This window comes from Gracilinanus agilis, chromosome 4, assembly GCF_016433145.1.
Source record: "Gracilinanus agilis isolate LMUSP501 chromosome 4, AgileGrace, whole genome shotgun sequence".
In the NCBI taxonomy this organism is placed as follows: Eukaryota; Metazoa; Chordata; class Mammalia; order Didelphimorphia; family Didelphidae; genus Gracilinanus; species Gracilinanus agilis.
In genome coordinates, this window is record NC_058133.1 from 123,463,346 (window position 1) to 123,490,437 (window position 27,092).

Here is a 27,092-nt window from a genome sequence, read left to right on the forward strand (position 1 = left end):
ATCCAGGGAAGCAGTGATGGCCACAGGTGCATTTATCTTTCCTATTAATTGCTATTAATTTTTTTTAAATTAATTTCCAGGGGGCTAAGTAATATTTTTTCATGGAAAGGGGGTGGTAGGACAAAAAAGGTTGGGAACCACTGATTTAGAGGAACAAGATCTTACAGATCATTTTATACAACTCCATTTTGCTAGTAAGGAAACTATGGCTCAGAGCAAAAAAGGTCAAACTGGTTTCAGAGCCACAATTTAACCCCTGTCCTATGATTACAAATTTGTTGTTGAATCATTTTCAGTTTTTTCTAACTTTTCATGACCTCATTAGGAATTTCATTGGTAAAGATACTGACTGGAGTGGTTTTCCATTTCTTTCTCCAGATAATTTTACAGATGAGAAAATTGAGGCAAACAGGATTAAGTGACTTGTCCAGGGTCACACAACTAGTCTGAAGTTTCCGAGGCTAGATACTTGATTATAAATGCAATATTAATTTTTTTATTTTTTTGTAAACCTTTAGTTTCAATCTTAGAATTAAAACCAAGTATCAGTTTCAAGGCAGAAGAGAGGTAAAGGCTAGGCAAATAGAGTTAAGTAACTCACTCAGGGTCAATACAGCTATGAAGTATCTGAGACCAGATTTGAACCATGGGCTTCCTATTTCCAGATCTGGCTTTCTATCCACTGAGCCACCTACCTGCTCTGCAATGTTATTTTTTAAATATGCAAAGACTAAAATAAGATATTAAGTTTAGTTAATTCTTTATATGATCACTAATAAGAATTCTCTTTTCCAAAACACTGAGTTTTACAAAATTTTGTAAAAAGAGCTTTCTGTTAGCAAAGTGGATAATAAAAATTTAATGGTAAAAATGATTTATCTGCAGTCAATCCATATTGAGCCAGGATTTAAATTCAAGAGCTCTTCTAATTCTAAGACCAACATTCTTTCCAATAAAGTCAACTGCCTTTGCATACCAGGACATTGTTGCATTCTTCCAGAAAATAAATAATACTTATAATAAATAACTAAATAACACAAAAATAAATAACTAAAAATTATGTCTCTTCCTAAAAATAATCACTGGTTCCTTGGCAATTTTGATTTATTATAGCTGACTCTTTAATGATAAAGTAGTTTGTATACATATATAGTGAGGCTGTCCCCAATATGTGGCATAGGAGTGTCACTATGTACTTTGAAGGGATAAATGGTGATCAATTGTGAATGACAACTATTATCAAAAAAGGCAAGAATCCAGTATAACTCCAAGGGAACATGATGAAAAAGTATATTCACCATCATAGAAGGAACAGGAGTTAGAACATAGGTTGAAACATAACATTCTTTATTTCTTCCTTGAATTTTTTCTAATGTAAGCAATATGTTTCCTGTTTCACAATATGAAAAACATGGAAATATATTTATATTTTGATATAAGTACAACCTATATCATAATATATGCCTTCTTAGGAAGAGGGGAAAAGGGGAGAAAGGGAGGGAAAAAAAAGAATGAGACAGATTTTTAGACACAGCTAATGTAAGAATTTGTTTCTCTTGGATAACCAGATTTATTATAATTTATTATATATTCATAACAAATTATATATATCATTGTTATATTACAAATTATATTATTTTTAAATGGAAACCCAAAAAATGAAAGAAAAAAGAAAGGAGGAAGAATAGATATCTCTAGCTTCTTTTGCCCCATACCATCCTTCTCTAAGGAAACTATTTCCTACCAAGAGGGGAACTATAAGGTTGGGATCAGTAGTTCAACCACTCTGCTCTCTTTATAGAGAAGGAGGACTAGGCTAGAATTCTATCTAATTTCCTTAATATTCCTTAAATATTGTTAGTCTAGGAGATATAGCTTTCCAGTTCAAGTTAAGTTTCTGATCATGTTTATTAATGGTAAAAGGAAGCTTCTATTTCATATCTAAGACTTGATTTCCTTCCCTCCAAATATCAGTTCCATGATGAACACATATAGTAAGTAGCAAAGAAACCCATTTATCTAAGAAATCCATGTGTGTATTGGAGAACATATGAGACAACATAGAGAAAAGAAGCTTTCCCTTTTGGAGCAAGGTAATAGCATAACTGAAAGTGTTAGTTCCAGATTCTATCCAAAGAAGAAATTCCCCCAAATCTCTAGTACAGCAAACTGAGGGTAGGGTCATGATGAGGACTGCCAGCTCCTCTCAAGTGAACCTCTTCCAAGTCTTATTTGTCCTTTATTGTCTTCAAGTGGGGTTCATATCACACATCTACTCTCTCAAAATTGGAAGCTAGAAATCCCTGAAACCACTGCTGAGCCCAGAGAGAGTCAAGAAACTAGAAGAGACTAAATAGCTCAAAGAAAAAGAACCTCTCATCTCTCCAGTTCTCACCAAACAAACAAAGGATAATTGCTAAATATCCCAGAGGCTACATTGGTCCACAAAGTGTCAAAAGAGTAAAAGAAAGTCTTTTGGCAAGTGGAGTAGATACCTGATGGAAAATTATGGGTCGATGTGGGTAATGATTGTTGAGAATAAGAAAGCCTTCATGGTCGCAACCTTACAATTGAAGAAAGTACCACATTGATTAGATCACTGATCTTTTGATCTATTTGACTTTTATTGTAGGAATAATAATGGTAGTAATAACAAAAAATTCCTACAGAATAGCTTTTTATTTTTGTTATACCTGGTTATAGATAAAGTTGAAGGTAAGAGAATCAAAGACTGACTCAGACAAGGCCTCAGAAGTTATTTAATTCCTCCTCCTATGTGAGACCAGAATCCTAGCTAATCTATACTTGACAGATGATCATATACACCTTTCTTGAATACTTTTCAGTTATGTCAAAAGTGTTGGATCTTGAGTCAGAAGCTCTTTGCTAAAATTCTGATTCTACTGCTTCTTACCTCTGACCTTAGCCAAGTCACTTAATCTCTCTGAGATTACTATTATAATGCAATCCCTTGTTTATGACATATAAAGGTAGGTTGACAGAACTATGTCATATGCTCCTTAAACATTTGGAGAATCACAGAAATCAAAGATCAAGAAATGGAAGGGATCTCAGACAATCTCAGAAGCTATGTGGTCCATTGTGTTTCATCATTTCAATCATTTTGAGTCTTCATGATCTTATTTGGGCTTATCTTGGTAGAGATACTGGAGTGGTTTGCTATCTTTTTCTCTAGCTCATTTAACAGATGAGGAAACCGTATTCAATCTAACCTCCTAATTAATCAGCTGAAGAAACTGAAGGCCAGAGAAGTTAATTACTTGCCGAATGTCAGTCAAGTAGTCAATATCAGAGGAAGAATTTGAAAACAAGTCCTCTGATTCCCGAGATATTGCTATTTCCATTTCACCTGAAAAAGGAATTAGATTTGCTCTGTTTGGCTCCAAAAAATAGAACTAAGAGAAACTAATGGAAGTTACAAAGAGGTGAATGTAGGGTTGCTATAAGGAAAAACTTACAAACCAGAGATGTCCAAGTGTACGGTGGGCATTTTTAACTGAATTTGTCAGGGATATTATAAAAAGAATTCTTTCAGATATAAATTGAATTATATGGTCACTGCAGTCTCTTCCAAATATGTAATACTGAAATCTTATACTTTATTTACCCTTTGGGGAAAATTTTTGCTCTGCAATCCTAACATGATTAAGGGCCAAAGTATTCTCTGATTTCTTGTTCTTGTATCATATTAATTACTATGACTCATCAGCACCTAAAAGCAACATTTGTGTCATTATATATGAATGAATGAATGAATGAATGAATGAATGAATGAAAAAAGTATTTTATATACAAAGTGCTTACTAAGTTGGAACTACAACAAGGAAAATAAAACAGTCCTAGCTTTTAGTGGGAAACAATGCATATAAGGGGACAATTAGATAGGTCAGGGATAGAAAGCTAGGTATGAAGTTAGGAGTACTTGGGTCCAAATCTGGCCTCAGACACTTCCTAGCTGTGGGACATGGGGAAAACCACTTAAAGTCCATTGCCTAGCCCTTACTACTCTTATTACTGGGAATTGATACTTGTATCAATTCTAGACAGTACGTAAGGTGTTTTTACTTTAATGTATATAGGAACCGATACCAAGATAAAGTCAAAATGGGAATATGATTTAAACATAAAAAGTTATATTATAAGTAACCTAGGCGAACATGGAATAGTTTAGCTTTTAGATCTATGGATAAGGGAAGAATTTATGACAAATAAAAGATAAGGAACATTATAATATATAAAATAAATCATTTTAATTATATTAAATTCAAAAGTTTTTGTACAAACAAAACCAATGTAACCAAGAATTTAAGGGGGAAAAAACTATGAAAACATTTTATAACAAATTTCTGATAAATGTCTCATTTTTTAAATATATAAAGAATTAAGTCAAATTTATAAGTCAAAGTATGTGAATAGGCAATTTTCAGATGAAGAAAACAAATCTATCAATAATCATATGAAAAATATTCTAAATCACTGATTAGAGAAATGCAAATTAAAATAACCTTGAGGTACCACCTCACACCTATCAGACTGGCCAATATGATAGTAAAGGAAAATGAGAAATGTTGGAGGTGATGTGGCAAAATTGGGACAATAATGTGTGGCTGGTGGAGTTGTGAACTGATCCAACCATTCTGCAGAGCAATTTGGAATGATGCCCAAAGAGCTATAAAAGAAAAAATAACTTTCGATCCAGTAACAACACTATTAGGTCTGTATCCCGAAAAGATAAAATAAAATGAGAAAGGACTTGTTTGTACAAAAATATAGCCACTCTTTTTTGTGGTGGTAAAGAATTGGAAACTAAAAGCATGTTCCTCAATTGGGGAAAAGCAGAACAAATTGTGATATAAGATAATGACTGAATGCTATTATATCAGATTTACCTGACCTAAAGAATAGATAAGCAAATTTAAGGAGATTGTCAAAGAATCATCACCATAAAATGGACCCATGTTCAGGAATATAGTATTTCTAAAATGCATAGCTTAGACTCCTGAATTACCATATTTTATTGGGTTAAAATAACACACATATGGCAGATATTAAATGAAGAAAAGATGGACCAAAGAGGTTTAATAGCAACACTATCTTGATTTCTAATTTCTTTATCAATCACATCTAAAAATAAACATATTAGAGTGTAGTTATGATATTTACCACAGCATGGAATTTAGCAAAGTATATCCATTTTGATTATGTTAAACACAAATACCAAAATAACATCATTATAATATGATTCTACTTAAAATATGAGTACGTGTCATGGACTGAATGCATTTTGGAAAAGTTTTCTTGACATTTTTTGGGTAAGGGGTTCATAACCTTTTTGGTGTCATGGTCCTGATTGGTAGTCTGATGACTCCTCTAATTGGATTTTCAAATAATTTTTAAATGGATAAAATATAACGAATAGCATTACAGAGGAAACCAATTATGAATAAATATATAAAAAATACTAAAAGTCGCAAGTCAAGGACCTCCTGAAATCTATCAGTGATAGATCTGTATTTTACATCACTGTGCACCTTGGATTAAGAACTCCTCCTTTACTGTACATTTCTAATCTATGAAGACCATGCAAATTAGCCCCAACCTTCATAAGCTGAAAGGTTGTTTTGGGAGACTTTCTAAAATAGTTATTACAACTTTGAAGTGTCAGATTCTCCAAGCATTTGCATGTGGTATCCAGCTTCTGATACAAAGTTCTTCCAAACTATTTCTGACTGATGGAATAATTCCCTATGCTCAGTCCTGGAGAGACTAACCTGATCACAAAGGAGGCTGCCATTTTTCGTGCCAACTTCATAACAATCACAGGGTTTGCAAATATCTCTGGCTGACGGATCAGCACCCACTTGTCGGAAAAGGTAATCCTTACACAGCTCACAGTTTCTTCCTGCATCAAGGAAAGGTTATGCATTATGGCTTCCAATTCATTAATATCAGCTGCATAATTCAAAATTAAAGACTCTATTCCTTTGAGAGAATTCTATAATTTTCAGGACGTCCATTTTAATGCACCTTTCATCTCTACCTGCCAATTTAGTGATCCAGAGCATATGAAACAATGAACCTGTTACAAACTGTGTTTTACTTCATTAAACTTCCATCTGTTATATAATACCACACTTCTATAAAAGCTCTGCTTTGTGAATGTCTATATATTTTGAAAGAGTTAGCTTGGAACCTAAAACTTTTCTCAGTTTTTGGTATCGTTCATATTAGTCTGGATCAAATAGGAAGATAATCTAAGTACATTGCATATGAAGTTCTGGATCTTGGCATGAAGCATAGCCTTATGTCTTATATATAAAAATAATTTTCCCCCCAGAAATGGATCTTTTATGAAAAAAGGACTAATATTAATATAAAATATTATTTTACAAGCAGAAAAATACTATATACTACTTTCAGTATCAGTGAAGAGTATATTGATGGAGCTGTGGTTTATGAATAAATGTAAAGAATAAAAATTATCATTATCTTATATTACTCAGCTATATTGTCTTAGTATTCAAGGATATTCTGTTGATTTACAAGTTGTTAATTAGAACTCATCACTTCATCACGTCCCTGTAGGAGACTGTCACTATTTTAAAAATGAAAACAAAACAAAAAAAAAAGCAAAAGTTTCAAAGACATATGAAAGGTCATTTAAGTCACTAACATTACTAACAGTGAATCTAAAGTATAGCATTTTTCTTAACTCCACACATGTTGTTACTGTTAACCCAACATCAATAAGTGAGCAACCTTATTCAAAAGAAAGTGTACCATTTCAGAAAAGACATAATAAAAGAATCCTAGGAAAAACCACGATCTTCACAGGCAATAATTTTAAACTAAGACAGATTTGAGATATTTTTTAAGAATTATCTATTTGTCCTTTGTAGAGAACAGAAAATTGATTTGTAGATATCCACATTGTATTTTAGGTTTCTTTGAAGGCAATTTGGAAGGATTCAAATATCTTGTTTTTCATATATAGTTTTTTCCTAGACCAAAAGAATGTGATAACTAGGATGTTCCTGGGTAACAATTCCGTTATGAGACTGAGACCTAGCAACTTATCTACTAGAGTCTGATTTCATCTCTCAGAGAAGGGTTTCCTTACCAGTCTCTCAGGTTCAAAAGGCAAAGGTGGTCATTTTTTTTTCCATTTAGGTCTTCATCATCTGACATCATTCCTTGTACAAACGTAATATGAATGTACATTGAATTATAAGTTCTACCAAACTATGTGAGGGGTCCATATATTTCTGTTCTTTAAGAACTATTAATATTTTAAATAAGTTCTCAAAAAACCAAAACCAAAGTTTTAGGCTATTTAAGGTTTTTATTTAATTTTTGCATTGTTAATGGCTTTGAAAAAAAAAACAACTCCTCTCATTTTACTGCTCCATTAGCTAAATCCCAGCTTTTAACAAATGCTTAAACATAACTTTATGACAAACATAACACATAATGGAAGGCAAAAAAAAAATAAATTTGTTTTTAAGTTGTACATGCTGATCAAACTATATGATTATGGGCAAGTAGGTGAAGTTATAGATTAGTAGACGGAGTGCTGAATTTAGAGTCAGGAAAACCTAAATTTACATCCTGCCTCCATCACTTACTAGCTGTATAATCCTGGGAAAGTCACTTAACCTCTCTTGCTCAGTTTTCTTATCTGTAAAATGGAAATAATAAGAATCAGTAATATGATCTTTGTATTTTTCCAGTGAAAGAATGAGGTAAGCAATAGCTTGGGATATTCTAACAATCTGCTAAATCTACTTTGGGGAGGTAGTTCCAAAATGGCCACATAGGCAGTGGTTTTCCATCCAAAATACCAATAAAGTAATTTAGAATGATCCTTATTATTATTTATCTAGTACAAATACATAGATGAAATGATCCATTCTAATTGCTAGTTACCTGTAGTATTATGTTGACAGTTGTCACAAACTCCTCCCCCACCTCGATAATATTCAGCAGGAAAAGGGTCCGTTGTCATATCATAGTGGCAGCTTCTGGAATGGTTGTTACACTGACATGGTTTACAATTAAAAGCATGAACTTGGTCCCCTTGACGAAAAGGCTTATCATTATAAAGTGGCAAACAATGATCACACTAAAAGGAAAAAACAGAGGGAAAGAAACGTTGCTGGGGTTACTTTATAGGTTCCTAAAATATCCATTTAAGATATTAGTTTCTTTCACACATTTCACACATTAGTTTCTTTCACACATTTCACACACATAACAATCTCATAACAGAAAATTAAACTCTAAGGACTAAGTTAAGTTCAAAGTTATACTAAGGAAACAATGAATTCATTTTCCTTTGGACTATGTTTTTAATTAAGCCTTAAGCTCTGTCATATAAATAAGGAAACGTCATGTTAGAATTAAAGATAGCTGAAACCAAAATCATGTAACATTCACATTATTTGCCAGAATAAATATATTTGACCTAAAAATACAGACTCATTTATTCAACGTACATTTAACTCCTACCATGTGTAAAGCACTACATTTGGCTGTGAGGATATAAAGGCAAAAATGAATAGTCATGGAGAAATCAAGTGACTCAGTGGATAGAGAGCCAGGCCTGGAGCTGGGAGGACAGAAGTTCAAATCTCACCTCATATAAATTCCTAGCTGTGTGACCCTAAGAAAGTTACTTAACCCCAATTGTCTAGGTCTTGCCAATAAATTGTGCCAAATCTATCAATTCTAAGACAGAAAATAAGGGTTAAAAATAAAAAATAACAGTTCTGATCACAAAAAGCTTATATACTGATGGTAGAGACTAAATCATAATTTCCACTTTTCAAGAATAATGTGTAAGAAAAATATAGCAATTCTATATCATAGGTGGAACTTTGTAACAGCAATGCAATATTTATCTACATACATTTCCAAATTTAATGGGCTGGCTGGTTTAAAAGCTAAATTATCTAAAAATTTAGAATTTTGTTCAGTCATCAAAATTGACATAAATTGACTAATACTATTTGATATGCAATAAGTCTAATTCAGGGATAAACTAAAAGAACTACTTCAGGACAGTGAAATGCCCTAAAATCATGCTTTCTTGGTGTGAAAACAGTATTATAACTTTCCAAAATGTCTGTACCACTCCTAAAAAAGAGACTATACACCCATTCTGAAAGAGTTTCAATTTCTTGTCCTTCATGAAAGAAATTCTTTACAAATAGGAGGAGAGGAAAGATATGTATTAAATTTACTTAATGGAAATCTAACCTAAAGTTGGAATAAAAGTATTTCACATAATGCACTATTTTTCTGCATGTGGTATTTATGGTTTGGAGCAGTTGATATGATTTTTTCCAGAGCTTCAATGGAAAAAAACTATGAACAAATATATTTTGGTTAATAATTTGGTCATTTTGATGGAGGTTTTGCCTGATCTACTTCAAAATAACAACAGACTGAACATTACAGTTTACAAAATGCCCTTCATATATATGGCAGTCAATCAATAAACATTTATTAAGTACTTATTATATATAAGGCTAAACAATCGCTAGAGACATGAGGACATGAAGAAATGCAAAAAGGTACTGCTCTGCTTAGCACATCTGCTATCAAGGAGCTCACAATCTAATGGGAGAGACATTCAGACAACTATTCACAGATAAATTATAGAGAGCATAAATTGGAAATATTCGACAGAGGGCAAGGGCTAAAAATTAAGTGGGGTTGGGAAAGATTTCCTGGAGAAGATGTGATTTTAGCTGAGACTTGAAGGTAAAGATAAACGAGATAATTTCTGGCATAGGGGACAGCTGGTAAACATATTCAGAATTGAGAAATGGAATTAAGAAATGGAGTGCCTTATACCAGGAACAGCAAGAAGACTATTATCATTGGGTTGCAGAGCAAATGAAGGATCATGAAGTATAAGGAGAATGAAAAGATAGTGGGGCCAGGTTTTGAAGGTCATTTACCAAGAGAGGGTTTAATATTTGATCCTGGAACTGACGGGGAGCTATTTGAATTTACTGAGTAGGGGAGCATCATGACCATACTTGGACTTTAGGAAGATTACTTTGTCAGCTAGGATGGACTAGAGTGGGAAGAGCCTTGTGCTAAGCAGACTAGGCAGTAGGCTTATGCTATAGTATAGGAATGAAGTGTTGATAGCCTATACCAGAATGGTAGCTGTGTCAGAGGAGAGAAGAGGTTATTCCTCTTCACCAGGTATTGATGACAGATTGGATGGGGGTGTGGGTTGGGGTGAAAGGGAGTGAACTGGAATCTGAAAGACTCTTTTCCTGAGTTCAAATCTTGTCTAAGGCACTTAGCAACTGTGTGACCCTAGGAAAGTCATTTAACCCTGTTAGTCTTGGTTCCTCATCTGTAAAAAGAGCTGGAGAAGGAAATGGCAAACCACTCAAGTATCTCTGCCAAGAAAATTGCATATGATGAAACAAAGAGTCAGACATGACTGAAAATCACACAACAAAAGCTTACATGTACATTATCTCATGTGATTCAATTATTATAATTACCCTGTTCTAAAAGTATCATTGTTTCCATTTTATATATTAGGAAATAGAAGGTCATATACAGTAAGTGATTTGTTCAAAATCTCAGAGCTAGAAGAATGAGGATTTGAATATAGGAAGGTCTAATGACTTCAAGTCAAGCACATTCCAAAATGAATTGCCTCTCAAATGTTTTTCCCTTACAAAAATATAAAATAGGAATTTAAATGTAAAAGAAAAAAATTAACATAATTTACCTTTTCATTATAAAAGTACTAATTTTTAAATTTTAATTTATCTATGAATGTTTCCATCAACACTGCTAGGAGAAGTGTTAATCAAGAAGACTTAAGTTCAAATTTGACCTCAAGACATTTATTATATGAACCTGGCCAGTTCATATGTTTATATGCCTTAATTTGTTCGACTGTAAAATGAGGATAATAATAGCTCCTAATTTCCATGATTATTAACTCAAAAAACTGTATTCACTATAATAGTAGAAGAATTATTCATAGGTAGTGGCTGGGGTACTAAGTGGTTTAAGATGATATGTAAAAAAAGAAAGGGGGGTAGAAGATTGCAGCAAGAAAAACTTGAAGGAATAAAAAAATAGGACAAATTATGTTACAAAAAGAGGTCCATGGGAGTGGTAGGGGAAGAATACAATTATAAGAATGAGAGGAAGAGAGTGCTAATACATAATACTTAAAATTTACTCTCAGTGGAATCAACTCTGAGAGAAAAGAACATCCAGATCCATTGGGGTATCAAAATCTATCTTACCTTATAGGGAAATTGAGAGGGGAAATTGAGAGTGAGGTGAGGAGTACCAAAAGGGAGGGAAAGAGAGGGGAGAGGGAATTCAATAGACTTTAAAGAAAAATATAAGGGGAATAAGAAGGGAGGGGTGGGAAAGGAAGTAAAATAAGGGTGGGGATTAGGCAGACTGATTAAAAGCAAAACTCTGGTGTAGAAGGAAATAATGAAAGAAGGAAGGGCAGAACTAGGAGAGGAAATCAAAATAATGTGGAATACACAGGTGGGAATCATAACTCTGAATGTGAATGGGATGAACTCACCCATAAAATGTAAGAAAATAATAGAGTGGATTAGAAACCAAAATCCTACCATATGTTGTCAACAAGAAACACACATGAAACATGTCTACAAGAAACATAGGGTAAAGGTAAGAGGCTAGAGCAAAATCTATTGGGCATTGATTGAGAAAAAGAAGGTAGATGTCACAATCATGATATCTGATAAAGTCAAAGTAAAAATTGATCTGATTAAAAGAGATAGGGAAGGTAATCACATCCTGATAAAAAGCAGTATAGACAATGAGGAAATAGCAGTACTCAATATGTATGTACCAAATGGTATAGCCTCCAAATTTTTAAAGGAGAAACTACTGGAGGTAAAGGAGGAAATAGATAGTAAAACTATACTAGTGAGAGACCTAAAACTTCCTCTATCAGATCTAGATAAATCAAACCAAAAAATAAATCAGAAAGAGGTAAGAGATATGAATGAAATCTTAGAAAAATTAGAGTTGATAGATATATGGAGAAAAATAAATAGGGACAAAAAGGAATACACCTTCTTTTCAGCAGCACATGGTACATTCACAAAGACTAATCATGTACTAGTGCATAAAAACATGGCAAACAAATGCAAAAAAGAAGAAATAATAAATGCAACCTTTTCAAATTATAATGCAATAAAAATAATAATTAGTATCGGTATGTGGAGAAGCAAATAAAAAATCAATTGGAAATTAAATAATATGATTCTTCAAACTCAGTTGATTAAAGAACAAATCATAGAAACAATTAATAATTTCATTGAAGAGAATGACAATGAGGAGATATCACATCAAAATCTATGGGATGCAGCCAAGGCAGTACTCAGGGGAAAATTTATATCCCTTAGTGCATATATTAACAAATCAGGGAGGGAAGAGGACAAGGAATTGAGCATGCAAATTATATAACTAGAAAGGGAACAAATTAAAAATCTCCAGATAAAAAAATTAGAAATTCTAAAAATTGAAGGAGAAATTAATATAATTGAAAATGAAAGAATTATTGAATTAATAAATAAGACTAGAACCTGGTACTTTGAAAAAACAAATACAATAGATAAAATACTGGTTAATCTAATAAAAAAGGAAAGAAGAAAACCAAATTAACAGTATGAAAAAATCTAAAGGGCAACCTCACCTTTAATGAAGACAAAATTAAGGTAATTATTAAGAACTATTTTGCCCAATTATGTTGCAATCTAGATGATATGGATGATTATTTATAAAAATATAAATTGCCTAGATTAACAGAAGAAGAAATAGAATACTTAAATAATCCCATATCAGAATAAGAAATTGAACAAGCCATCAAAGAACTCCCTCAGAAAACATTCCCAGGGCCAGAAAGATTCACAAGTATATTCTATTAAACATTTAAAGAACAACTAACCTCTAAAATATACAAACTATTTGACAAAAAAAGCATAGAAGTTCTACTAAATTCCTTTTATGGCACAGAAATGGTACTGATTCCAAAGTCAGGCAGGACAAAAACAGAGAAAGAAAAATACAGACCAATCTCCTTAATGAATATTGATGCAAAAATTTTAAATAGAATACTAGCAAAAAGACTCCAGCAAGTTATCATGAGGGTTATTCATTATGATCAGGTGGGATTTGTACCAGGAATACAAGGATGGTTTAATATTGGGAAAACTATCCACATAATTGACCATGTTAACCAGCAAACCAACAAAAATCACATTATTATCTCAATAAATGCAGAAAAAGCCTTTGACAAAATACAACACTCATTCCTATTGAAAACACTAAAAAGTATAGGAATAGAAGGGCCTTTCCTAAAAATAATGAGTGGTATATATTTAAAGCCATCAGCAAGCATCATCTGCAATGGAGATAAATTAGAAGCCTTTCCAATAAGATCAGAGGTGAAACAAGGAGATGCATTATCAGCTCTATTACTAATATTGTACTAGAAACACTAACAGTAGCAATTAGAGAAGAAGAAGAAATTGGAGGTATTAAAATAGGCAATGAGGAGACCAAGCTATCACTCTTTACAAATGATATGGTGGTCTACTTAAAAAATCCTAGAAAATCCTAACTAAAAAGCTAGTGGAAATAATCAACAACTTTAGAAAAGTTGCAAGATACCAAATGAACCCACATAAATGATCAGCATTTTTATATATTTCCAACACATCCCAGCAGCAAGAGTTAGAAAGAGAAATTCCATTTAAAATCACCCTAGACAATAAAAAATACTTAGGAATCAATCTGCCAAGACAAACATAGGAATTATATGAACACAACTACAAAACACTTTCCACACAATTACAACTAGATCTAAAAAACTGGAAAAATATTAATTGCTCATTAGTAGGATGAGCTAACATAATAAAAATGACAATCCTAACCAAATTAATTTACTTATTTAGTGCCAGACCTATCAAAATACCAAGAAACTTTTTTTACTGAATTAGAAAAAACTATAACAAAGTTCATTTGGAAGAACAAAAGATCAAGAATATCAAGGCAAAAAATGGAAAAAAAAATGTGAAGGAAGGGGGCCAAGCAGTACCAGATCTTAAACTATACTATAAAGCAGTGGTCATGAAAACTAGTTAGTACTGGCTGTGAGAAAGAAGGGAGGATCAGTGGAATAGACTTGGAGTAAATAACCTCAGCAAAACAGAGTATGATAAACCCAAAGAGCACAGCTTTTAGAACCACCATTTGAAAAAACTGCTGGGAAAATTGGAAAACAGTATGGGATGGATTAGATTTAGATCAACATCTCACACACTACATCAAGATAAATTCAGAATGGATGAATGGCTTGAATATAAAGAAGGAAACTATAAGTAAATTAGGTGAGCATAGAATAGTTTACCTGTCAGATCTATGGAAAAGGAAAGATTTTAAAACAAAGAAAGAGTTAGAAAATATTACAAAATGTAAAATAAATAATTTTGATTACATTAAATTAAAAAGGTTTTATACAAACAAAACCAATTCAACAAAATTAGAAGGGAAGTAACAAATTAGGAAATATCTTTATAACAAAAACCTCTGACAAAGGTCTAATTGCTCAGATTTATAAGGAGCTAAATCAATTGTACAAAAAGGCAAACCATTGCCCAATGGACATGAATAGATAATTTTCAGATAAAGAAATCAAAACTATCAATAAGCAAATGAAAAAAGTGTTCTAAATCTCTTATAATTAGAGAAATGCAAATCAAAACAACTCTGAGGAACCACCTTACACCTAGAAGATTGGATAAAATGATAGCAAAGGAAAGTAATAAATGTTGGAGGGGACATGGTAAAGTTGGGACATTAATGTATTGTTGGTGGAGTTGTGAATTAATCCAACAGTTCTGGATGGCAATTTGGCACTATGCCCAAAGGGCTTTAAAAGACTGCTTGCCTTTTGATCCAGCCATACCACTGCTGGGTTTATACCCCAAAGAAATAAGACGTATACAAAAATATTTATAGCCACACTCTTTGTTGTGGCAAAAAACTTGAAAATTAAGGGATGCTCTTTGATTGGGGAATGGCTGAACAAATTGTGGTATCTGTTGGTGATGGAATACAATTGTGCTCAAAGGAATAATGAACTGGAGGAATTCCATGTGAACTGGACCAACCTCCAAGAATTGAAGCAGAGTGAAAGAAGCAGAACCAGGGGAACCTTATACATAGAGATGGATACACTGTGGCACAATGGAATGTAATGGACTTCTACTAGCAGGGACTTATGAGAAAGAATGCTATTCACATCCAGAAAAAGAACTGTGGAAGTGGAAACACAGAAGAAAAAGAACTGCTTGATCACATGGTTCCATGGGGATATGAATGGGGATGCAGACTCTAAATAATCAACCTAATGCAAATATCAATAATATGAAAATAGGTCATGATCAATTACACATGTAAAACCCATTGGAATTGCTCGTTGGCTACAGGAGGGGGTGGGAGAAGAAGAAGGAAAGAACATGATTCATGTAAGCATGGAAAAATATTTTAAATTAATTAAAATTTAAAATAAATAAATAAATAATGCCTTAAAATAACTGATCTATAAAAATGAAAACAAGGGAGTTGGCCTAAACTCTAAAAGAGATACTGTCCCTAAAAGCTGGTGCCTTCTTATTTTCCTCATATATGCACATCCCTAGGGCTCTGGACACAAGCAACATAAAATTCCCAGACCATGTACTATTTTAAAATGATTATGGCCCCTAGGCATCCATAATAGCCAAAAATGACTGGTGATTCTATAAGTATCCCTATAAAGGCAGATGTAGTACAGAGAGTTTGACATGGAGTCAGGAAGAACTGATTTCAAATCCTATTTCAGACATTTACAAGCTGTATAACACTGTGCAACCTTTATCTACCTCTTTTCCTAAAGACAACTAAATTGCCCAGTGGATAGAGTCCTGAGCCTAGAGTCAGGAAGACCTGAGTTCAAATCTAACCTCAGACACTCATTAGCTGTATGACTCTGGGAAAGTCACCTAACCCTACAGTTTTTTTCATATTTAAAATGAGTTAGAGAGGGAAATATAAAAATCACTTCAGTATCTTTGCCAAGAAATAGAGTTACACAAATAATAAACACAAATAGAGTTACAAAGAATCAGACAGGACTGAAACAAAAGAATGATAAGCCTTGGTTTCTGTATCTATAAAATGGAAATAATAAAAGCACAGACCCATTAAGACTATTGTGAGAATGAAACCAGATAATATTTTGTAAGATTCTTTACAAATCTTAAAGCACTATATAAATGATAGCTATTATTAATATTATCATTATTTTCCTTAAGGGGTTATATTGATCCTCAAATACTCCTGTAATTGCTAAAAGGGTCCAGCATTTATGAAACAAGCTTCATTGAGATAGAATAGTGCTGGGAGATAAAAGGAGGTTTATAGGCTATAAATAGTAGGAATGATGTCAGCAACTATGATTTTTCCACAAGGCTGGACCTCTTATAGTAGGGAAGAGAAAGTATGACAGAAAACTTGTATGCTGACCTTCTAAAGAGTTTGAAATGGAAAACTGTTGATCAAGTTCTTTTCCCAGTCATTTAGTAAGGTAATGAAAGACTTCCCCTGTTATCATTTCACTTGTTAGTGTATCACAGCTAAGGACAACGGATATTCTCCCTGAGAAGAGAGTTCGACTGATCTGCTAGCCAAGGAAGAAGAATACACTCATGTGGTTTCATGAATCCATATCTACATCCAGGCTAGCAGGAAGATACTGGCCAGAGTTGCTATTCTGAGTGGTCACTAGTAGAGCTTGCTAAAAAGTATCTAGGTAGCACAGTGGATAGAATGCCAAGTCTGGAATCAGTAGGACATGGGTTTAAATCTGGTCTCAGATACATCCTAGCTATGTGACCTTCGGCATATCATTTAACTTGAATTGCCTAGCCTTTGCCATACTTCTGCTTAGACTTGACACTAAGATATAAGGTAAGGATTAAAGAGAGAGACAGAGAGACAGAGAGAGACAGAGAGACAGACAGACAGACAGACAGAGAAAGAGAGAGAGAGAGAGAGAGAGAGAGAGAGAGAGAGAGAGAGAGAGAGACAGAGACANAGAGAGAGAGAGAGAGAGAGAGAGAGAGAGAGAGAGAGAGAGAGAGACAGAGAGAGAGAGACAGAGAGACAGACAGAGAGAGACAGAGAGAGAGAGACAGAGAGAGAGAGAAAGACAGAGAGAGAGACAGAGAAACAGAGAGAGAGGGGGGGAGACAGAGAGAGAGACAGAGAGAGAGACAGAGAGAGACAGAGAGAGAGACAGAGAGAGACAGAGAGAGAGAAAGACAGAGAGAGAGACAGAGAAACAGAGAGAGAGAGACAGAGAGAGTCAGAGAGACAGAGACAGAGAGAAACAGAGACAGAGAGAGAGACAGAGAGACAGAGAGAGGGAATCTGTTAAAAGTCTGCTCCCCTCCTGGGTATCAATTATATTTCTGGCTGCCCAATTCACTGGTACTTCCAATGTAGGTAGAGTTGCTTTATAGCAATTATGCCTAGCCCAGACTAACCTGTTATCATTTTTCTGTCCACTGTATCAGTTGTGCCCCAGGACCATGGCTTTTAGTCACTGGCTCAAAATGCAAAAGAAATCTTATTAGTGGCCACAAAAGAGAGGTATTCATCATGGAGCCCTGCTGATCTTCACAAAGGGTTATGATCCACTGGGAATCTTCTCCATCATGTAGTCAAATAGAAGGAATTGATATTCTGTGATAAACTAACTGACTCCTTAAACTGGTATCAAAGCAATACTAAGCTGAGATATTAGCTTTCATGGAGATTTGAGGAACAGAGCAGGAAGCATAACTGACTCTTCATTTCATTCATTTCTGTTGCCCCCTTCCCCATCATCAAGCCTTGGCCAAGTGAGGAATGTGACTGGGAGAAAATGCCTCAAGTCTTTTTCATTTCCTTCATAATTATTCTTCATAATTGAAGACATTGCTCCCCTGACAGTATTACTTTTATTCTTTGAGTGTTGCTTTTTTGAATAGAAGATGATGTAGGTGATGGATGTGCAACCTATGGGCCCTGTCAGAGTGATTACATATGTAGTTTGTCTTCTGGAGAGCGACTATACAACGTGCTTATGGAGTCTCTCTCACTATTGGCTTTTTTGGATTTGAATACATTAGCTGGTGGGGTAAAACATTCAGTTGCAAAATCTTGAATTTAACAATGTCTATTGCAGACGCGTTTTTTTTCCTTCTCAGAAGTGTCTGGACCTTGACCTAAAAATAAAAAATCTAAAATGGCAAAATGAAAATAGGCCTATGTAGGCCCAGCATCATTTCTACTTAATAAGTACATGATGTTGGCAACACACTCTAGCCAATGCTACCAAGATGCATTCTCGCTTTCTAAAAGCTTATAATAAAAGAACATTTTGCCACTGAAGTAAAGCAGTGGTTCTAGGTACAAAAAAAAACCACCCTGCTTCTATCCAAAAATTGCTCAATTATTTTTTCAGCAGTCATAATACAAACACTAATTCTCTCTAATATCCATTCCAGAGAAGATTCATGGTGAAATAGAATTACCTAGAACAGATACAAGGAAATAACCAAGAGATGTTTTTTTTTATTTGAATTTTCACTGAGTCAATAGAATCCCATTATTTCTGGATCTACAACAAGATGCTAAATGGTGACATTTGATTTGGATTCAAGTTAATTTAATCGAGTGGCCATTTATTAAAGGCCTATATACTAAACCCTATATTAGACATTAGGAACACAAAGAAAAATGACAAAAAAAAAATTCTTCCCATGAAGAAAAAACTCATTTGAACATTTGTTGCTATTTAGTCATTCACTCTTGTCATATTCTCCCTGTCCCCATGATCTTTGTCCATGTGGTTTTCTTGACAAAGAGTGGTTTGCCATTTCTTTCTCCAGTATGTACCCATTTTTCAGATGAAGAACTAAGCTAAATAGGTCAGGATCATATAGCTACTAAGTGTCTCAGGTCTTCCTGGTTCCAAGCACAGCACTCTATTCACTGTATCGCCCTATGGACCACCTACTATGTAAGTAAGTCTAATAATATATTTTTTTCAGTATACCATATAATCTAGTCATTTTTCAAACCCTTACTTTCTGTCTTACAATCAATACTAAGTATTGATTCCAAGGAAGAAGAGAAGGAAGGACTAGGGAATTGGTGTTAAGTGACTTGCCCAGGATCACACAACTAGAAAGCATCTGAGGCCAGATATGAATCCAGGACCTGGATCTCTATCCACTGACCAACTTAGCTGCCTCTTAGTTGGTAATTTTCAAAAACTCACAAACACAGGATGATGGATTTAGTCATACTGTCCCACTTTTGCTTTAATAGATCTATTGTTTAATCAACATAGTCTCCATTGAAACAGAATCCAATCCATCCTTACTTCCTTATCCTGTGTAATTTCTGTCCAAGGCTTTCCACAAATCTTTCATATGGGTTGTAGCCAACACATTGAAGACTTTCCCTTAACTCTCCTCATTAAAACTGTGGATGTAGAAGAATTTTAGATTTCTTTTTTTCAAAGCTGATAAAGATATTTACCATAATATAACCAAACCATAATATAATCATACTTCCTATCTTTTGTTTTCAAAGACAACTCTGCTGGTGGTGCCTGATACCTATATGTGGCTATTTCTGAATACTAATTAGCATTTATAAAGTGTTTTAAAGTTTTGAAATTACATAGTATATCTCATTTGGTTCCCACAATTACTCTATGAGGTAAGTGCTATTACCCCTATTTTACAGATAAGGAAAGTGAGGCTTGCCTAGGATCCCACAGCTCTAAGTATCTAAGTCTTAATAAGGTTTGAAATTATTTCTTCTTGAATTCAAGCCCAGTGTTTTATCCACTGTGTCAGAATGAGGTGAGATCACTAGTCTTTTCCATATCATTACCACAGACAAATGTGGGTTTGCACCAGGACCTTCAAATTAAGTTGTTGGTCACCTAATCAACTAAGGTAAGAAGTAGGAATACTAAAAATATCCGTGGCTAAGAAATATTTCAAGATACCTACGACTTTTCCAATTTTTCTGAGGCCAGATGTCTAAATATACACATCTTTTCTACTGACAACTTTAAATTTATTTAAAATCTTACACTTTATGCAGCCCCTGAACCAGATGGCTTTCTACATAATATTTTCCACAATCTCCAGTTGATCATTTGTCAGTTTCAATTATGCTTTAGTTTCTTCTGTAACAACTGGATTCCCCTTGATATGTCCCTGGATGTTCAAATTACAAGACTCTACAATGGCTATGATATCAATGCTGAGGACCTTTATCATTGATTCATTTAACTGCTATCAACTTGATAGCTTCTCAAAGATGACTAATCAGCTTCACTAAGAGTTTCAGCCAAATACTTTGACATGTTCAGGTAGGAAAATCATTGAATAATCATCAAATCTTGAGGACACTGAGGAAATTGATTTTATTGCATTATCCTTTAATAATATACAATGGCACTTCAGTCTTCCAGATCATTAAGCTAGAATACATTCCTTTTGTCACTGTTAGGCTTATAAATATCTTCAGAGCTAAACTACAAAAAGAAAAGAAAAATTATCATTAATGTCCCAAACTAGCCCATTTTTGCTCCTTTATACAGAAATAGATTACAGGAAAAGTAGTGAAAATCATAGGGAGAGGAAATGTGTTTAGCATAACTATAGTAACACTTCATTTATCTAGGGGTACCATTCAGGAATTTTAACTCTCCGAAAGGCAACTGAGAACACAGGAGCAAAATGGGCCTCTGAGCAGCCCAAACAGAAGTCACAAAGTCACTAAAGCTCATGCATTTTACTTACAGCAGAGCCCCTCAGGCTTTCCTCCTCTCAATCTCTGGTTTTCCAACCCACCATAGAATGAAATCAGCAAAATAGAAGGTGGGGGAAAGTACTGCTAGAGCTAAGCACATTGACAGCAGGACGAAATGACAATTTGACAGCAAGAAGACAGAAAAACTATGAAAAGCAGACACTGTAACTCAAAAAAGCTTATTAGCCTGGAGCTATTGAGTAGAGTCCTATCCAACTCTACTCTGAGTATCACTATACTATAGCGCACAGTACAGTAAATGATATGTATAATGACCCTACATCTTCAAGAAAAGGCTAAATTATGTTCAATATACAATCTCTTTAAGAAGGCAGGGAAGTTAGTAATTACATCTTCAAGAAACTTCCATCAAAAACACTTTAGATATTTTAAAGTTTTTACCCTTAAAGAGTATGGTTCAATTTACCTTGAAAGTCTGTTCATAGATAACAGCTCAGTCTTCAACAAGTTCAGATAAATGAGTTGTTGCTATTTTTAGGGAGTGATAGACAAACAGGTTGAAAGGGTCAACTAGACTGTATTTTCAGGATCATCATAAATTTAGGTGATAATTATTTTACTTTGCCTGTAGCTGTGATCTTATCTAGATCCTAGAAATACCCTCTCTACAGGTAAACATAATACAGGTAAACAGCTCCAATCCATCTGTAACTTAAGGTCTTAAAGAATTTCTTGGGGACACTGATAAGTTTACTGAATTGTCCCCAGTCACAGACAGATAGTTTGAACCCAGGTCTCCCTGGATCCAAGGCCAACCCTCTATTATGTCATTCAGTTATTTTTAAAGCATTCTTAATAGAAGACAAACATTTAAGTTGATGTTAATTTTAACTGAGACCATATCCACTGCTAAGTCCAGATGATGAAGTCAATCCTATTCTTTCTATCTGGAGGGCAGAAGTTACAGTGATAACTCTTCTCCCTGGACTACAGAATTCTCTTGGCCAAATGGCCACTGGAGGCTGTCTGTCCCTACAGCCCTACTAGTAAGTGAACATGGTGGTTTCCAAGATTGTAAAATGGGCTTTGAGTGGAGGAGCAGGTTCTCAAAATCACCAGAGCACCACATACCCATTCTTACTTTTCTCTAAACAGAACTGCAAACCAGGCTGAATGGTTCTATCGAAGAGGAGGCCACAGATACGTGAAAAGAGAATCTATGAAGGGGAAATTGATTCAGTCCTTCCTATACAATTCCCATGCTGAATAGAAAGCCCAAGACTGAGCAAGCTCCCCTCCTTCGTCTACAAAGGCGGAAGAGAATCAGCCTTAGTGAGAAGGAAATAAACTGCTCAGTTTTTGGAGGTCAGTAGGGCACCACTTACTGAATTGAAAGAAGTAATTTATTAGGCTGTACTCAAATGGCCTAATAGAATTAGAGAACCTCCTAAAGTCTGCAAATTGCTCCCTTCTCATCAGTCCAATCAGGCCTACTACATTAGAAATTTTTAGAGCCTAAATCTCTTTAATAACAATAATTTGTTCTCATGCTCTATTCACTGCTTCTTTTTACCTTTGTACCTGAGAACTCAATTGTAATTCAAGTGACTCAGTTCCAGTTTAATTTCTTTTGTCTGGCTGTGGCAATCATCTTAATAAAGACAAAACTTCAGAGTATTCATATATCTTTTGATCTAGTCAAACTGTATCCAAGTGAACCCCACCCCAATCCTTCCTCCAGACACAAAGAAAATATTGATGAAACTCTACCTAGTGATAATCAGTGATCAATGAATCTAAAAGCTTGAAAGGGAAATGTAGATTAAAAAAATCCTCTTTACACAAAGGGATTGGACTCAATGCCCAGTACACTTTTTTAGCCTATGACAAGTTACAGGGTTCCACCTTAATGTAACTAGTATTTAATTGAATAGTAACATCAAAGGTTTAATGGTAAATGCAGGACCATTTGTACCTATGGATTACTATGTAATTACAATTAGCAGATCCAAAAGCAATTACCATGCATTGCCATTCAGAAGACAGAAATAATCATGTATTTATCCTTCAATGACATACTCCTTACTCAGTAATTATCCTTCCACTAGTTGGTAATTCTCATGTAATTAAAGAGTCCACAGATTGAGTGTAGTTGCATGCTATTTGCTCACTGAAATTTAAAGCCTGGCTTAAATTGTTTCTAATACTCTTGGGCAGATCAGAAGCAGGAACATTAGGATGACTCTTCACCCTAACCAGACCCACTGCCTTGACATATGAGTTTTAAAAGTATGACTGGTGCTCTTGGCCTAGTTCGGGTTCTCAAAAACCAAGGCCATGTCTCCTTGGCAAAGTGAAACAAAGAGTTGAACAATCATCCTTTAAACTCAGAACATCATTTCTGACATATGTAAAACAATGAGCCATCTTGCCAATAATAAGAGAGTTTTGTCTAATGTTATTTTGGTAAATTGCTTCAAGTCTTCACATGTCGTCAGAACAACTACAAATGTTATCCACTACAAACTGTCAACATGTCAGTCAACATCTATTAAAGGTTATTTCCCAGGAAGGTAGGGGGTGTAGGTATCCTTCAATGATCCAAAAATTTTATGTTAATTTTCCAACTATCTATCAAGACTTGAAAAGGAATTGGCTCTGAATGAAAATACAAGACAAAAAACATCATGTGATAGGAGAAAAATAGGAATCTCCTCATCATCTGCAGCATTTGAAGCATGACTGAAGGATGACTATAAAAGAACTAGGTATCATTAGAATTGGAGGAGACCTTAGATATCATGTAGTCCCTTCTCTCAGGCAGTGCAGAAATTCCCTCTCTGACACAGTGTCATATGATTTAAGCTAGAATGGACAAAAATAGGTCATCTCAGTCAACCTTTTCATTCTATAGATGAGGATAATGAAGTCTAAGGAAAGTGACTTACCTGCCATAGGCCACTTGGGTAGCAAGTGACAAAAAAAATATTTCTACAAGGGGGTCATTCAAGCTTTGGAGAGTGAAATTTTTTCTATCACATCAAAACCAATTATAATTAGTTTACCTGTCTGAGGTCAAACAGAATCCAACTAATTGTTCCACATAGGACATTACTTAATCTGGCCTTACAGTATACCTACAACTCTCTTTTCAGCCTCTGCATTATGCTTGCATTTCCTCTGAGGCAAGAAGAAACTCAGGTTGGTTGTTCTCCAGTCAGGTAAAAAGGCAGTGCCAGTGGGCACAGAGAATATTTGGGACTCAACAAATCTAAGACTTGGGGGAAATAGGAAAATCACAGGAATAAAACAAACCAGAAATGTGGGCCAAATTTTTGTTTTCAGAAAAGCTGTACATTGAACTTCCATCACATCACATCAACTATTTTAATAAAGAAACATAATAATTTACCCAGTATTCATTTTCTCTTATTTAGAAGTAGTAGCTACGGGTATTAAGTAAAAAACCAAAGGCCAATAATAACTGGGTACCATGGATTGGAAGTGAAGGAGGAAAATGCTCAGTAAGTGCCAAGATGAAGAAAAAAATTGAAGGCATCAACTATGGCAGTATCTGGCCTAGGGCTGACCCTGTGTGGGGACCATGATACTCCTAAAATAAACATTTACCTCTCACACAATCACTCTTTTTCTCATTTAGGTTTAATGTTAGCTGGTGTTATATCCTGAGGGCTCAGGTCTCTTACCATATTCCTCTACAAAATTTGCCTTGAAAAGTTGATTTGAGAGAATAGCCTGTCATATTTGCCTCAGTGCTAGAATTGCAAACTATGATTCTATATGTAAAGACAATAAATGTCCTATACAGGAAGACTTGTTTGCAAAATAGATCCTATTTATACTTCCAATGCCTGTTAGCATCATTTATTTTCACAAGATTCTGCCTTTCATTTAAGTAATTGTGATCTAACATTTAATGATAATTTGCATCTTATATATGAAGGTCATTCTATTCTTCTATGTAACCACTCCAGAATTCAGTGCATGTTATCATACACAGAGTATGAACTCAGTAAAAATTAATTAAATGTAAAAAAACTAACCAATGACCATCTTTCATAATTCTTTGATTATATATATGTATATATATATACATATATATATTTGTTAATGCTTCATCCATGCTTCAGTTATTCAACTGCTTTGTCTCAAGTCATAGCATATACCAATATATCTTGAAGAGTATATATATTCTGGGAGATCTAGGTAGCACAATGAATAGAGAGTCTGGCCTTGCATTGGGAGGATCTGGATTCAAACCTGGCCTCAGATACTTCCTAGCTATGTGACTAGGAGCAAGTCACTTAACCCCATTTACCTATCCCTTACTGCTCTGCTGCTTTGGAATCAATATTTAGTATCATTTGTAAGACAGAAGGCAGGGTTTAAAAAATAGGGTATATGTTCCTAAAAAATCTTTTGTGAATCCAATTCTAACAAATCAAATTATATTTTAGATCCACTAAAGTTGCTTTCTTTTAAAATAATTCTATTGATACTCCATTTGTAAAGTAAATAATTATCCTCTAATTTATCTTTTCTTTAAATCCAGATTTTCATCTATTGGAAATAATCACCTCTGGGCTCTTGAAATACTTAATTTGCATCTTTCTTATACATTTATATTCAAGTTTGGATTATATGTAATTGTATTATCTTTCCTAGTAGACTATAAGTTTTTTTAAGGAAGGAAGCATAACCCTGTCTTATTAGTTTTTGTGTTTCCCTCAAAGTTCTATCTCAATCTATACTTAGTATGTTTAATTTACTTGAATTCACTTCCTTAAACAATACGTTTGCTTTTCAAAACAGATATACTCTTATGCTTATATGTTATGTACTCTACAAATTTGCAGCTATTATATTAGTGAGACTTTTGGCTGACTTCTCCTGCATCATAACAACCTGTTATCTTCTAAAAACATATATAGAATAGGGGCAGTGTCAAGATGACCACTTAGAAGCAGAAAAAGTCCAGACCACTGTGAAAACCCTTCCAAATCAATCAGAAACAAAGAGAGGACAGAAAACCAAATCTAACAACAGGACAGAGCCAAAGGGTGGTGGTGGGGAATCTCCTACTAAATTCAACTTAAAAGATATGCAGAGAAGGCAAAATTCTCATGTTTAAGGAAAAAGGAAGAAGGAAGGTCCCAGGACCCCTCCCCCACCTCTGTGCTGAGTCTCTGGTGGTCACTGGAATCTCTGGGTGAGGGCTCCAGCCCTGAGAGAATGCCTTGCTGCAACAGCTGTGCCAGGTTTAGGGCTCTAACCACAGTTAGCAGGGAGGCAGCTGGAGGAAAGGCACAGAGGGGAGGGCAGCTTAGTCACAGTCACTACTGTAGTATAGAGAGAGGGGGTCATATAGTTTTTTCAAGCTTTGGCTGAGTTCTGAAAAGCAGTTAGGGGTTTGGAATCTTGAGGGAGAGAGCAGTTGGTTTGGGTCTCTGGTGGACAGAGGACTGAGATCAGCTGAGGGCTTCCTTACCTATCTGTAGTATTGAAATTTAGCCTAGCTTTGAAATATTTATTTAAGAAATTGTTATTTTGGATAAACCCTTTATATCTTCCTTCCCAATATTATTTCCTACCTTCCCTCCCTTACCTTATATGTCTGTGGAGTTAATAAGGAGAGTAATTAGAGAGGAGTTCAAATCTGTGAAGGGTTAATTGTTATTTAACAGTATTAGATATAAAGAAATTAGTCAGTCATCATTTATTCCCTTTAGATAGCAATAGCATCTTGTAAGCTGAGTTAAAGGCAGGTCCTTACTCAGACTCCATCTTTGCCTCCCTTCCCCCACCTGAAGTCAGGAGTATAACACAGAAGGTAAACAGAGATCTTCAGGGAGAGGAGAAATTAAACTAAACAGACAAAACAGCAGGCTTTACAGACTGGGACTTAGACTCATACACAGGCTGAGGGAAATAGACTAACCTGAAATTAACAAACAGGGTTTAGTTAATTTCACAGGAAGGGACTTGTTTTGAAGTTACACCTTCCTTCAAGATGGATACCCCGGCTTCCCTTCACCCAGAGTATGTTGGTTCTTTCCCTCTTCTTCTCTCTCTTAATAACTAACAGACAAATTATACTAATAGGTCTGTTGAAACACAAAAGGGTTTATTAT

At 34.6% G+C, this 27,092-nt stretch overlaps 1 protein-coding gene across 1 annotated transcript in view; it reads right to left on the minus strand.

Annotated features, from left to right (window-relative positions):
* Positions 1–27,092, minus strand: part of USH2A (usherin) — a 1,059,501-nt gene that overhangs the window by 921,170 nt on the left and 111,239 nt on the right. Inside the window, exons 9-10 of the mRNA XM_044674959.1 lie at positions 7,948–8,143; positions 5,793–5,923 (exon numbers count right to left, since the gene is read on the minus strand). Coding sequence (XP_044530894.1) covers positions 5,793–5,923; positions 7,948–8,143 — 327 coding nt within the window. The remainder of the gene's footprint in view (positions 1–5,792; positions 5,924–7,947; positions 8,144–27,092) is intronic.